The sequence below is a fragment of the Phaseolus vulgaris genome, chromosome 1, assembly GCF_051622355.1.
Source record: "Phaseolus vulgaris cultivar YP4 chromosome 1, ASM5162235v1, whole genome shotgun sequence".
Lineage (NCBI taxonomy): Eukaryota > Viridiplantae > Streptophyta > Magnoliopsida > Fabales > Fabaceae > Phaseolus > Phaseolus vulgaris.
The window spans coordinates 12,797,262-12,811,249 of NC_143498.1; the positions used below are offsets into that span (position 1 = coordinate 12,797,262).

Sequence of the window (13,988 nt, forward strand, 5' to 3'; positions counted from 1 at the left end):
TCATAGTGTTTGACCCATGTCTACTATTACAGGTTCCAATTGGGAATGCTTTTTCCTGATTCAAAACTTTTATATATGAAGTCATTTTGAAGATAACTGAATCATCACTTGTTTGCTACATGGATGAAAACGTGCATGAGGATTTGTTTGGTCCTATGGTTTGATTGTGTTCTTGTTAATTGGAATAAACTGCAATGAGCAAAAACTTTCTGACATAAAAATAGTGCCAAAGAATAAAGTTAGATTACATGAATCACACAACCTTGACCCAGTAATATCAATCCTCACACTCTTTCTCTCATACATTGAATTGGTTTTGTAAGGTACAAAGAAACAAAAGGAGAAAAAAAAAGGATAAAAACTGCGCAGTATTATCTGCACAATGGACTTTGAGGATGGTGAGAATATGCAAGCTGGTTTTCTGAGCAGTACCCCATCAACATCTCTTCAATGCTGAGTCTACAATCTTGGGAGGGAGACATGTCCCCTTTCCTTTCCACCATCTTCAAGATACTCTGAAAAACAGCCACTTCACAAGGAATCCTGAGAACACCTGTTTGTTGAAATCCAAATTCTTCTTCTGCTTCTCTCAGAAGAATCTGAAAGGCTTGGTGACCCAAGTACTCAGTTGGTATAGTGAACCTCTTAAGCTCTTCACCAACACAAACAGCTAGGTACCCTTTTGGAACAACATTGCTTGAACCTCCCTCACGTTCTGATAGGGAAAGGGTTCTCTTCAGAAACTTTATACTCTTGCTGGTGGTTGTGGAAGTGCCCACATTGGTGGTACCAGTGGTTTTTGAAGAATTAGCTAGCCTTCTCCATTTCTTGAGGATCTGTTGAAGTCTAACAATTTCTCTGATCTTGTTAGATTTCTTTAGATCCACAGACATGGTGACTTTTTTTTTCTCTTCTGTGGTATCGTATTTTCGGGCTCTTTGCTGGTTTACTTGGTTTGGCTATATTGGAGCGGCATGCGTCCTATTTATAGAGCTTGAGAGCATGGAAATTAATTCTCGTTTCCCAATGATGAGAAGTTTTCTTTCTTTTCATTTGTACATATAGAATATAATAATGGGGCTACTTCAATTTTGTCTAACATGCATAACAAAATCAACAAAATCAAAAGAAGTTTTCCATGTTAAGATGAGTTAAAGAGAGCCAATTTTACTGTATATCACCTAAAAAATTGGATTGAAAATAAGGAAAAATACTTCACACACGCGTAAAAAAATAAAACTACATTATTATATATATTGTTATTGTATAGGTGAAAAGGTTTCTTCCTTTTTTTTTTAATTGGATTTGGTCTTGAATGCTTAGAACGGATACCAACAAAATCACTCTGATATTTATTAAAATTTAGTATAAGATAGATAAAAATAATATAGGATTTGGGTGTATTGCATATTTATAGGGCTAAAAGGCTTTCGATTCTGGATTTATATTAGGACAGGTCACAAAGTTAATATTGATTGTTATTAAAATAAAATTGTATACCTTTGATGAGGATAATTACCTATCAGTGAGATATCTAATCTTATAATTGGAAAAATATTTGATCATGTCACCTGTAGATACTCAACTATTGGTATACCGATGATATATATATATATATATATATATATATATATATATATATATATATATATATATAATACTAAATTTGTTCACAAAACAAAAATACTTCAGTTTTTATTTTTATTAAAAGATTTATTTTAATTTTTGTTATTTTTTATATCTTTGTTTCCTTTATTTATACTTAATGATATATCAAATGAATAAAACATATAATCAATCGTTTTAGTATAGATATAAAAATTTAAATAATAGGTATGTATAAGGGTTGAATCACCCTTAAGTGGTTCCTGTTATTCAATCCTTATTGCTGATAAAAAGAAAATTAAAATAAATTTTAAAATTCTTTTCTAAAAGTTATAAGTTTATAAAATATTCATTTAAACTGTGATTTTTTAGAATTCATAATCTCAACCCGAAATTAAAAACTCAAGTATCTTTTAATACTATATTATTTTCATTCAATAAACAAGTAGCTTTTAAGAAGAAAACTTGATAAATTTGTTAAGAAAAAAAAATCTCAAGTTAGACACTTTCGCTCAAACTATTAGATGTACAAGACAGATAATTGATGATGCAGAGGAGATTTTCGTTTCACTTGAATGTTTTTGTTCTTCTTTAAAATGCTTCATATAATAAATTGGAAATTATAATAGTTGTGATAGACACTTTGTTTATTGAAAATAAGAAAATTTGCTTTAATCAATATGTTTTATATCAAATCGGATGTTTGACGTTTTGTATCTTGTTTGCTTCCTGATTCATGTCATTTTCTTTTCTTCATCAAAGGCATTTTCAAATTTTCATTAAGCATTTTTTCATGAAATTATGACTTTGTTGGTTGGTACACTAATTGACTTCAACAATATAGCAATAAACAACTCTTTTATATCAAATATTTAAGTTTATTACATGTTATATATGAAATTCTTGATCCTAGATTTATCATGTGACAATCTTTATTTCTTGAGAGAGAACTTTTGATGTTAATATGTAAATGTAAACATAACCTTTTATGCACCATTTAGATTTATTACATGACATGGTTAGATTTGTTGTGCTTTGAAGGCCATTTTTGTTTTATTATTTATTTACATATATAATTATCATCACCAAAACTTAAATAACTCTTAAGGAACTTAGATAAGATTAATTAATTAGGATCTAACAATGTTACCATTAAAAAGAAAGTATTTTGAAAAGATTTTCACATTCACACCTTAATACTAGGTTGCAACAAGTTCTTCTTTATAATGTGTAAAATATTTCACTAATCAAAATATGATTACAAATATTATTTTTGTCACTTTTGACTTAAACCAAGCACATAAAAAAACTCTTAATTATCCCTTTTATCTCTCCTTTGAGATAAGGAACAAGTATTTTTTTATATATAAAAGTCTTCATGTTAGGCATCACTATGCAACTTGACATCTCAACTAGGCTGACACCTCAAGTAACAACAATCATCTGTCATCACACGAAAAAAAAGTATTATTAAAAGAAAAACAATAAAAAAAGAAAATACACACACAAAAATATGAGGGAACTAGACCAAAACTCATATGTTAACAAAAACGATATACAAGTAGATTATACCTATTCATACAGAATTCTAAGAACAGACTAGATGGAAGCCTATTAACCAATGAAATGATTCTCTATGAATAAATCCTAAATTATCCAACTTATCAGCACACACATTCCCTTCATGGAAAATATGAGTAACCCTAAACCTGATTTTTCCACAATAATTAAGACAATTATTCCATCGATTACGAAGCATCCACGGAACATTAGTCCTAGTAGTATGTATAACTCCATAAAACTCAACAACCATAGTAGTCTGAATGTCAAGAAACACAGAGGAACCACCAATAAACTCTCCCATACTCCCACGGAAAATACCTCCACAAGTAGCAAGACCAGGATATCCCTTAGTAGTCTCATCAATGTTAATTTTAACCTAGCCTAGTGAAGGGAACTCCCATCTAATAGGAAAAGGACGAAGAATTTTACCAATACGAGTATTAATACCAAAAACCTTGATCATGTTGAAATCCAACATATCATTATTCATTGAAGCTTTAGACGAATTTCTCACTAGACAAGTTAAATCTTTAATTACCAAAATAACCCTAGAAACATCAATCTTATCTTGAAATCTAGCATAATTCCTCATACGCTATATCATCCAAAATAGAAAAAGTTATCACGACAAGCTTAATCAACTTAACCAAAGGACTATCATCACTCTTAATAAAATAAAAAAGATCATCCTTATTAGAGAAATGAAAAGTAAGAAAAATTTGTCGAACTCAACTCCAAATATGCAAAGCATTTGAACATTCAAAATATAAATGTTGAATAGATTTTTTGTGTTTTTCACAAAGCGTACACATAGAACATGTATGCAAGCCTTTATGCTGAATATGTTGACCTGTAGGAAGCCGCCTATTTTTTTAACGTTAAGCATTTTCTTACTTTCCCAAATACTCTATACTTCAAGTTTGCGCTTATCACAAAAATAGTTGTTTAAATGATACTTGGTAAATTATTTGAAAAAAAGGATATAAACTATGAACACTTGTTAGGTTAAAGTCCAACATGCTGATCAAAAAAAAAAAAAGGTTAAAGTCCAACATACCATTGATACTTTTGATTAAGTGTTGTTTAACAACAAAATATAATTATGAATATGCTTTATATGTAAGACTTAAGTTTTCCAAATAATTGTCAGATGCATGTGCTCCATCTGACAGAAGCTACATGATATGATCTTCAGGGGGTCAAAATAATTTTGGGTTCTTTTTGTAATTTTTACTATTTTTAATTAAGTAGTTGAATATGTTGAAGATGGGAGCTTTGATGTATCAAATCCACATGAAGCCTGAAGTTGTGCTGCTTCCTGGGTTTGGGTTTAGATTAGGTTGTTTAGAATCTGTGTTAAGATCAGTTATAATTCCTATACAAAGCTTGATCAATCAGTTTTAAAAGAAACAAAGTGTTTTTCCATGCAAAGGGAAAACAATCGGTTGTTTGTCACTTAGCTGACAATGAGGTTTTGAAACTAGTTTCTGAATTGATTTTATAACTACTTGACTCATTCAACCGGTTAAATCATGGTTTCAACCGGTTAAATGAGTGTTGTGCTAACAGTTTTTTGAAAACCTGTTTCAACTGTTTAAAATGAGATCAAAACTGATTTGACTCTGTTATGTTGCCTTAAATGGCTAGATTTCAAATGCTATAAATATAGCCTTCTTTCAAATGTTTGAGACACAAGTTTTTACACTCTAATTTGAGATAAAAAAAAAAAAAAAAAAAAAAAAAAGAGATTACAAACTGTTTGTGAAAGAAGTTTTCCAAGTTTAACAAGATTGCTTTTAAGTTTTGTTGTGGTTCAAGAACTAGTCATAAGGCTTCTAGGTTTTTGTAATCCAGGTGTTTTATACCCTTACTTAGTTTCTTGTAATTGAATTCTAATATTGTAAAAGTGTATGTAAAATCCTGTAAAGTTAGTGTGATTCTGGCTTGAGGTGTGTGCTGGTGCAAAGAGGGTGAGTAGGCTTTGTGGGATTCAAAGTCACCTCTTTATGGTGAGGTTTTTGTAATCTGTGATTGGTTACATAGTGGAATACTCAGTGGTTTGACTGAGGACTGGATGTAGCTTAGTGATTGAGTGAACCAGTATAATCTGATTGTGTGAATCTCTCTATCTCTCTCTATTATAATCTGTTTGATATTTGTTTTGTTGTCATAATCAACCGGTTATTTCATATTTCAACCGATTGATATTTCTGCTTTACAAACTGCTTATACTTGCTTTTGTCTCTATAATATAAACAATCGGTTATATCGAAGTTTTAATCAATTGTTTTCCTAATAACAGTTTTATTAACTTATTTCTTTTGGCCTCTCTGATTCTTCTTTCTATAATTGATCAAAGAAGTTCATTCTTAGTTATCATTTGTGAAAACCTTTCATGAAACAATTCACCCCCCCCCCTCTAGTTTAAGCCATCATTTCTAACAGAATAGCCACATGGGAAGATAAAAAAACCACAAGAAGGTGAATCATTCATGTTCTCATGGTGAGAAATAATGATGCATATAGTGGGAATTAGAAACAACACTAATGGGAGTTAGTTACTAGTGGACATTAAATGTTACTAGTGAATATTAATTTGGAATTTAGAGGACCCTACATAATGTGGCCTATAAAAGGATGTACTTGAAATGTAATCAGGAAAACATATAAATTCTGGAAGAAAAATGAGTTTCTCTTTGTGAGAACTTTATGGAGTTCTGAGTTATAAAATCTCAAATTTGATCTCAAGGTACCTGTGGTGATCAACCCTGTGACTTATCGCTCATATTCTCATATTTCTTTAATGTGACATCAATATCCTTTCCCAAACTATATATAAGAATTGTCCTCTTCTATATTCTCATTAGTTGGTATCCGAGCTTTGACTCTTGACATTCAATGAGATTTTTTTAACCTCCAATTTTTTAGGGAATTGTGGCAAGTATTAGTGCTAAAGTTACTCCTCAACTTAATGAATATCACAAATTTTTTATTGATGACTCTGTTTCACAAATAGAACGAAAATTGAAGGTGAATTCAAAGGAGATAAGAAGGAAAGAAAATAAAGAGAAAATGTATGGAGATAAAGAGAGAATATTTTATAAGTATTGGAAAAGACATGTTGTAATTGTGATGAGAGAGATGGAGAAAAAATAAAATAGAAAAAGGAGTTGAGAGAAAAGGAAATAAAAGATAAGGAGTTAAGAGAAGGAAAAGTAAAACAGAAGAAGTTAAGGAAAAAGGAAATTCAAGAAAAAAAAGGTATAGAAGAAAAGAGAAAAAGAGAAAAAACAAAAAAGAAGTGGTCAACAAAAAGGAAGGGAAAAACATAATAATAAGGATTTTTTTATGATCGTGCAAATATTATTGTTTTGTCCATTGAATAATGGGAGGAATATTTTTTCATGAGATGTTTCAACAACACAATATTTGGTATCAATCAATAATGTTTGTAGGGATTCTAGTTTTGGAAATGAAAGTTAATAAAATGGTGGTCTTTGATCTTAGTATTATGATTCTCTTGGAAGAAGTGTACTTATGGCATTTGAGGATAATGTCCTTGAAGGTGTAGAAAACAAGAAAAACACAAGAATGGGAGGTCGAATTGTGTTTTAATAACTTTTTATAACTTTTCATAAATATTGTTTGATGATGTTTACTCAAGATAGTTTTGTATGGCAAACAACTTGTTAATGGCTTTTTAACCTATATTGCGTCTGATTGTTGTTCATAAAAATAAAGTAGACAATTGAAAAATAGTAAAAGAGGCAGGTTGACTCTAAGTTCATTCAATAATGAATTCTTCATTGGTTTTCTTAAGATTATTATTCTTTAATTTTCTCACATAGTTGAACTTAATCAAACAAACGTTAATTATATTTAACAAAATCTCATCAGTAAAATAAGTGTCTAAGGACTTTTTTTACTATCTTACTTCGTTCTAAGCGTCTACTCAGTGAGGTGTTTATCTTTTACCTCTTGACTAAGCATACAAGAGATTGATTAAGACTAAAAAAATTAACAAAGAATTATAATCAAAGAAAAACAATTGAATTCTCAACAAGCGTTAAAAAATAATTCATTTTACAAAAATTAAGTTTAAAAAAGATCCACAATAGAAACACAAAGTTGTTACAAAAAAATTCATGAATAAAATTTATTGCACAAAATTCAATGTGAAATTACAAGAGAATCAACCCAAAGGAGTTTAGTCTTTCATGTGGAGGCCAAATGAAAGGATTACAATGAAGAAAATAAAGAAAACTAAGAAAACTTTAATACTTTGTTATGCTTTGCTTTACGAACCTTAGTTTGAAAATTTGATTTAACTCTTGAAACTTATGTCGTTTTATAGAATTCTTTGATGCAAGGATTTTAAGAAAATATTATGCTTCAAACTTAATTCACAGTTTCTCAATTTTAAACTTTCCAAAAATTTTGGATTATGTTTCCAACTTTAACCGCAACTTTGTTCTTCGTATCTTTGCATATATGCAAATTATTTGCCTCCAAATCTGTTTATGAAATATTGTAGATTTTTTCTCTTATTCTTCTCCTCTTATCTCGTTTTCTATTTTGATTTAAGGAGGCAACTTGTACTTTCACATATTAGGCACATTCATAGTGGTAACCGCTTCTTTCAGACTCTTTATCCTAAGAAATATTATACCCTCTACCTTAAAAAATATAATTAACAAAAATAATGGTTAAGGCCCAAATAAATTCAATTATATTTGTAACATCCCTATATTTTCCCATATCTAATAATCATACTCTGTATGAAATATTAAAATAATATAAACATAATACAAATATATTTACAATTCTTTCATATAATGTTTCAAATTATCTCTCTCTTCATAAGACTTGAACCATTTACATAAAATTAAAAAGAAAATTTCAAAAGAAAATAAACATTTTCCATCATCAATCTTCTCACCGAGAAACTTTATCACCTGTAACCTCATATGCTCCTGTATAAAATACACGATCATCACATATCAAAGAAAAACAACCACAAAACAAAACAAGGGTTAAGTTAGGTATTTTTTAAAACTTATAACATAAATATAACTTTAAACATCCACATAAATTCATCATTTCTCATGCATTCCACATAACCATCAAGTGTCTATCAAAATTTCAATATTCATCTTTCTCATGTCAGACTTCTACTAACTCATAACACATAGACACTTGACACTACTTCTGGAAGACTCGTGTGTTGACTTAAACTTAGAGATTTGCACCTGTCATACTACATCACTGTGAAATCCACATAGTTATGCGCATAAATAATCTCAATATCATCTCTCTCCTAGTATGACAGGGTTAACTCATATAACAGGTCAAGTTAGTTATCTTTCAAACAACATACCCATTCATATGAACCTCCTTTGACTCTCACCACCTGAATAACTTCATCTATATAATTTCATTATCTCAGAAGAGTCAATATATCTCCTTTTAGACGAATCACTAGTCAATGCACATCCAAAATAATCTTAACACGGTATTTTCTTTCCTGAAAATACTATGTCTTGATTAAAATTCATACTTTGAACCTCACAAAAATCCAACATCAAGAATCAAATCATACAAAATTTTAGAATTTCCAAAACATACCACAATTCATCTATTAATCATATAAATGTCTAATTAAAGAGATTTTCAAGTAAATATACATGAAATAAAAGTCTATATAATTTATAACTATACAGAAAGAAATAAACCAACCTTTTAAAAACAAATATATACAGAAAACAAATTCCAGATTATTCTGTTTTTTTTAGAGAGTTTGTTAGAGAGCTTGAGCTAGAATTTGTTAGCTTGAGCTAAAATCAAACCGAGAGCACCCAGAATTTTAGCTTGAGCCAGAATTTGCTAGCTTGAGCTAAACTCAACCCGAGAGCACCCAGAATTTTAGCTTGAGCTAGAATTTGCTAGCTTGAGCTAAACTCAAACCGAGAGCACCCAGAATTTTAGCTTGGGCTAGAATTTGCTAGCTTGAGCTAAACTCAACCTGAGAGCACCCAGAGTTTTAGCTTGAGCTAGAATTTGCTAGCTTTAGCTAAACTCAACCCAAGAGCATCCAGAATTTTAGCTTGAGCTAAAACTTGCTAGATTGAGCAAAATATGTAGAAAAAATCTGCATAACTTAATATACCTATTAGATTATAAATCAACATTTCATTCAATTCATAAATTGATAAATCTACACATTACATTAACAGTTCCTGTTCAGCATGATATAATCACTCTCATTGAATCATTGAGCTATTATGTCCATTTATACATATATATTTCTAATTCCAAAACCATTTAAATCAAACAACCAATTCTCAATCACAACACTTTCAATTTCAATCAGACTACAATCTACTTAAAACAAGAAATCTTGCAACAAAATTTGTAATTGGTGACCACGTCATACTCACATTCAAATCTTCTAACCTAGGGTTCTATTGAAAATTTTAAACTAGCTTCCCTTACCTGGACTTTAGCAGATGCTCACTAAGAGCTTCAAATCCACCAAAAGCTTAAGGATACCCTAACCTGCACCAGAGAGTCCTGATCATAAATCTAACTATATCATTAGGACCCTGAGCTAATAGAGACTAATTCTTAAGATAAAAACCTCACATGCAAACTTAAACTAAAAGGCAACCTAACCAGATCAAAACTAACTCAAAGGAAAAGGAGTCAGGAATGAACTTACTCTATCTAAGATTTTGATCGGTCAATCTTGTAGAGTTCACTGCCAGGAGTCTAATGGCGGACTCCGATCGTTGATCTGATGAGCGAGGAGGTCAGAATTTTAGAGAGAAGGCATAGAAATGGGAGAGGAGATTTTAGAGAGATGATGGTTCTTTAAAAATGAAACCTGAATAACTAAATTTCTATTTATATAGCCTTTTCACTTGAATAATAAAATGTTCAGGTGCCATTTTAATTGTACTATTTCTACTCTAAGACTATTTTTCTCGGTCCTTACATTCTCCCCAACAAGAAAAATTTTCGTCCTCGAAAACTAAGTTGCTATAAAAGGGACATGGATAGGTTTCTCTCATGGTTTGTTCTATTTCTTAAGATGAATCACCAAACCTATCAGCCCACACTACCTTCACCATATTGATGGTCTTCAATGTAAACTAATTTTACTTTAAAAGACATGTTATCCTTGATTTGCACATTATGCATTTCCAATGCGTGACTAGATTCTTAGATATACTTTGCTTAGTTGAGACATATGAAAGACATTATGCAGGTTTAGGATTTGATAAGGTCCAACAAACTTCAGGAATAACTTCTTCTTGATAGCTCGTCCTTACACTCTTGGTAAGTGATACTCTCAGAAACACATGGCCTCCAAAGGTTTCTTCCTCTGGTTTGCATATGATTTCTGCCTATTATGATAAATTTTCATTTTGTCTTGTATCTGTTCCAGCTTCTCAGTGATCTGTTGAATTAACTTTGGCCCAACCAAGATTGTCTCACCATTCTAATACCAACATAAAAGAGTTTTTCACTTCCTCCCATACAAACTCCACCGAAGACAACGTCTCATTCCAACTTCCCAGATGATCCAATACATATGTCCTCAACAAATCTTTTAAGGACTCGGACTGCTCATTTGTTTGAGGATGATATGCAGAGCTCATTCTCCATCTAGATCCCAAAGAATATTGTAGAATCTACCAAAACTATGAAGTAAATCTAAGATCTCTATCATAAACAATATTCGAAGGCACTTCATGCAATCTCACAATCCCTCTGATGTACAACTGTGCCAACTTGGCCATATTATTCTCAAATTAACTGGAAGAAAATGAGCGTTCTTTGTTAGTCGATCATCTATCACCCAGACTGCAACATGATCTCTTACTATTCTTGGCAAATAGGTAATAAAATCCATAACAATGCTATCCCATTTCTACTCGAGAATATCCAACTTCTGCAACAACCTCTAGGTCTCTAATGTTCTACCTTTGCCTTCTGACATGTCAAACTTGTCGCAACATACTAAGCTATTTCTTTTCTCATGCTTGACCATCAAAAGGACTCATTCAAATATTGGTACATCTTATTCATACTGCAACGTAAATTATATAACCCTTATAACCCTCTTCTAGAATCATTCTCTTCAGTTCTTCATTGGTAGATATGCAAACTCTGCCTTTGAATCTCAAGATCTCATCTTCTCCCATCACAAAGTCCTTAGTTTGATATATACTACAACTAATATGATTAACATGGAATTGTACTCCCAAATTTAGATTTCTGAACTGCTCAATCAACTTCTGCTCTTCAATCATCATGGCTGACACTTGTGCTAACTTTATACTAAGAGCATCTGCAACTACATTAGCCTTCCCTGGATAGTACATCAGCTGGAAATCATAATCTTTCATAAACTCCACCCACTTTCTCTACCTCATGTTCAACTCTTTCTAATCAAACAAGTATTCACTAAATATCTGAAATTGAGCTTCATATAAATAATGTCTTCAAGTCTTCAAAGCAAACACCACCACTGCCAACTCTAAGTCATAAGTAGAATAATTTCTCTCATGAACTTTGAGTTGCATTGAAACATATGCAACTCTTATCTTCTCTTGTATTAAGACACAATTCAATCTCTGATATGAAGCATCATACTAAACCTCAAAAGGTTTTTCCTGTATCAGAAATCACCAACACTGGAGCACTTGTCAACCTTTTCTTCAGCTTTATGAAACTCTGCTCACATCTTGGCTAGATCCACTGAGACCCCTGAACTGATAATACATACTCATAAAGTTCATATCGAGCCCTAAAGGTTGTCTTCTGCACATCTTCAGCCTTTACCAAAATCTTGTGTTATCCAGATCCCAAATCAAACTTTGAGAATTGTGGCCCCATGTAACTGAAACATCAAATCATCAATTATGGGTAGAGGATATTTGTCCTTGATGGTTAACTTATTCAATTGTTTGTAGTTCACACACAACCGAGACCCTCCATCTTTCTTTTTAACTAACAACACTAGAAACCCCATGAAAATATACCGAGACGAATTAACCACTTCTCTAACAACTCTTCTACTTGTTTCTTAAATTTATTCAACTCAACTGTAGTCATTCTGTAAGCTCCTATTGACATTGGTCCAACTCCAGGTACTAGGTCAATGTAACATTCTACTTCTCTCTTTAGAGTTAATCCAGGTATTCCTTTTTGGAAATAATTCCATGAATTCCTTCACCACATGTATACTACTCATCTCATCTTCATTCTTAACTCCCATCTAAGCTAAAATTATAAAACAACTTGATCTTTTCTTCAGTTCATACCACACTTGTTGAGTAGATATAGATTCTAACTCATTGGAATTAGGAAACACTATCTTTTGTTGAGCACAACCTTTGAAAATGTGATTGGCAGATAGCCAATCCATTCCTAGAATAACATCCAATTCATCTGCTACATATTTGACATAAGCTAGTGTGTCAATTTCAAATCACACAGTGCTTTCAAATCCAGATCAACTAAACAACATCCATTCTGCATTAATTTTTTTTTATCCAAGTAATTTCTCTATCTGCTACTTTTCAACAATTTTCTTTGTCTAACTGTAACCTAAACACAATTAAGATATCTCATCTTTCTTCTTTCTCAATATCATTGATACTTCTCAAGATGATATAATCAACTTGTAAACTTCTTTTTCCACAAAATCTCAAATTTTCTTGTAAGCTTTGTTGTTCAGCTAGAGCCATCTTATGTTGTGTTATCGACACTAACATCTTTCGAGCCTCAGATCAAAGAAAATTCATACTGTCATCTTGGAACTTAACTCTGGTACTTCCCATGGAAACACGTGTTTAAATCTTTAAACCTTCAACATACTACTTATTTACTCTTCATAACTTATATGTATCCAAAACTAAACCTTGGCACAATTAAACCTAACTTGCACTTGCTTTACACTTATAAGGTAACTATCCATTTTTACTTTCTAGAGATTTTGAAACTATTGTTTTCTATTCCTATTCCTATAAAATGAAATTGATAGAGAATCAATTCATCTAGAAGACAACATCTAGATCTTACAAAGGCAAGGGTCTCAAAATCATAATACTTATAATATAAAGTATCATACCAAAATAATTATTGATGTAAAATTGTTAATCTAAAAGACAACTTTCAATCAAATACAAAAACACTTAATAAAATAAATAAATCACACAAAAATTTAATATATGCTAAATATCAAACTTTTAGAATTAAGATAAAGAATCATCTTGATTTAGTTATGAGTGTGCACCCTCACTACTTTATCAAGATCCTTTCTAATGGAATTTCATGAAGGTCTTCTTGAATCATGTAAGAAAAAGTGGTGCGGAAGCTATGAAGGTGTGTGAGCAAGATCCTCCTAAGAGTGGTGTTGATCTTGAAGGTGCATGTTGTGTATGAAGCTAGGGAGGTTCAGCCAACCCAAGGAGAGGTGAAGGAGATGAAGTTTAGAGCCTAGAATTCTAGGGAGAAGCAAAGCTTGGCACAAAATGGCAGCATAACTTTACTCACAATAAACTTGAAAATACAAGGTCTAGGATCCTCCTTTTATAGGCTAAGGAGGACCATAATGCAACCCTAATGCTAGCCAAATGAAATGTAAATGTGAAGCACATGGATGCACATGGCACATGGGTGCACAAATGAGCACATGGGGAGGGGTGTGTCTAGTTTTTATGCTCACCCCCTCCATGGGCTTTCTAGACCGGCCTTGGTAAATTTAGAGGTTTTTTTAGAAACTCTAAGTTTACCTAGGTTGGTGTTTTAGG

General features: G+C 31.6%; 1 protein-coding gene across 1 annotated transcript; it reads right to left on the reverse strand.

The window, feature by feature from the left end:
- Positions 1–231: 231 nt before the first annotated feature.
- Positions 232–951, reverse strand: LOC137815447 (protein SMALL AUXIN UP-REGULATED RNA 51). The gene has a single exon (XM_068618575.2). It carries the CDS (start codon positions 891–893, stop codon positions 372–374), a length of 522 nt encoding a protein of 173 aa, XP_068474676.1. The 5' UTR covers positions 894–951; the 3' UTR covers positions 232–371.
- Between the last annotated feature and the right edge of the window lie 13,037 nt (positions 952–13,988).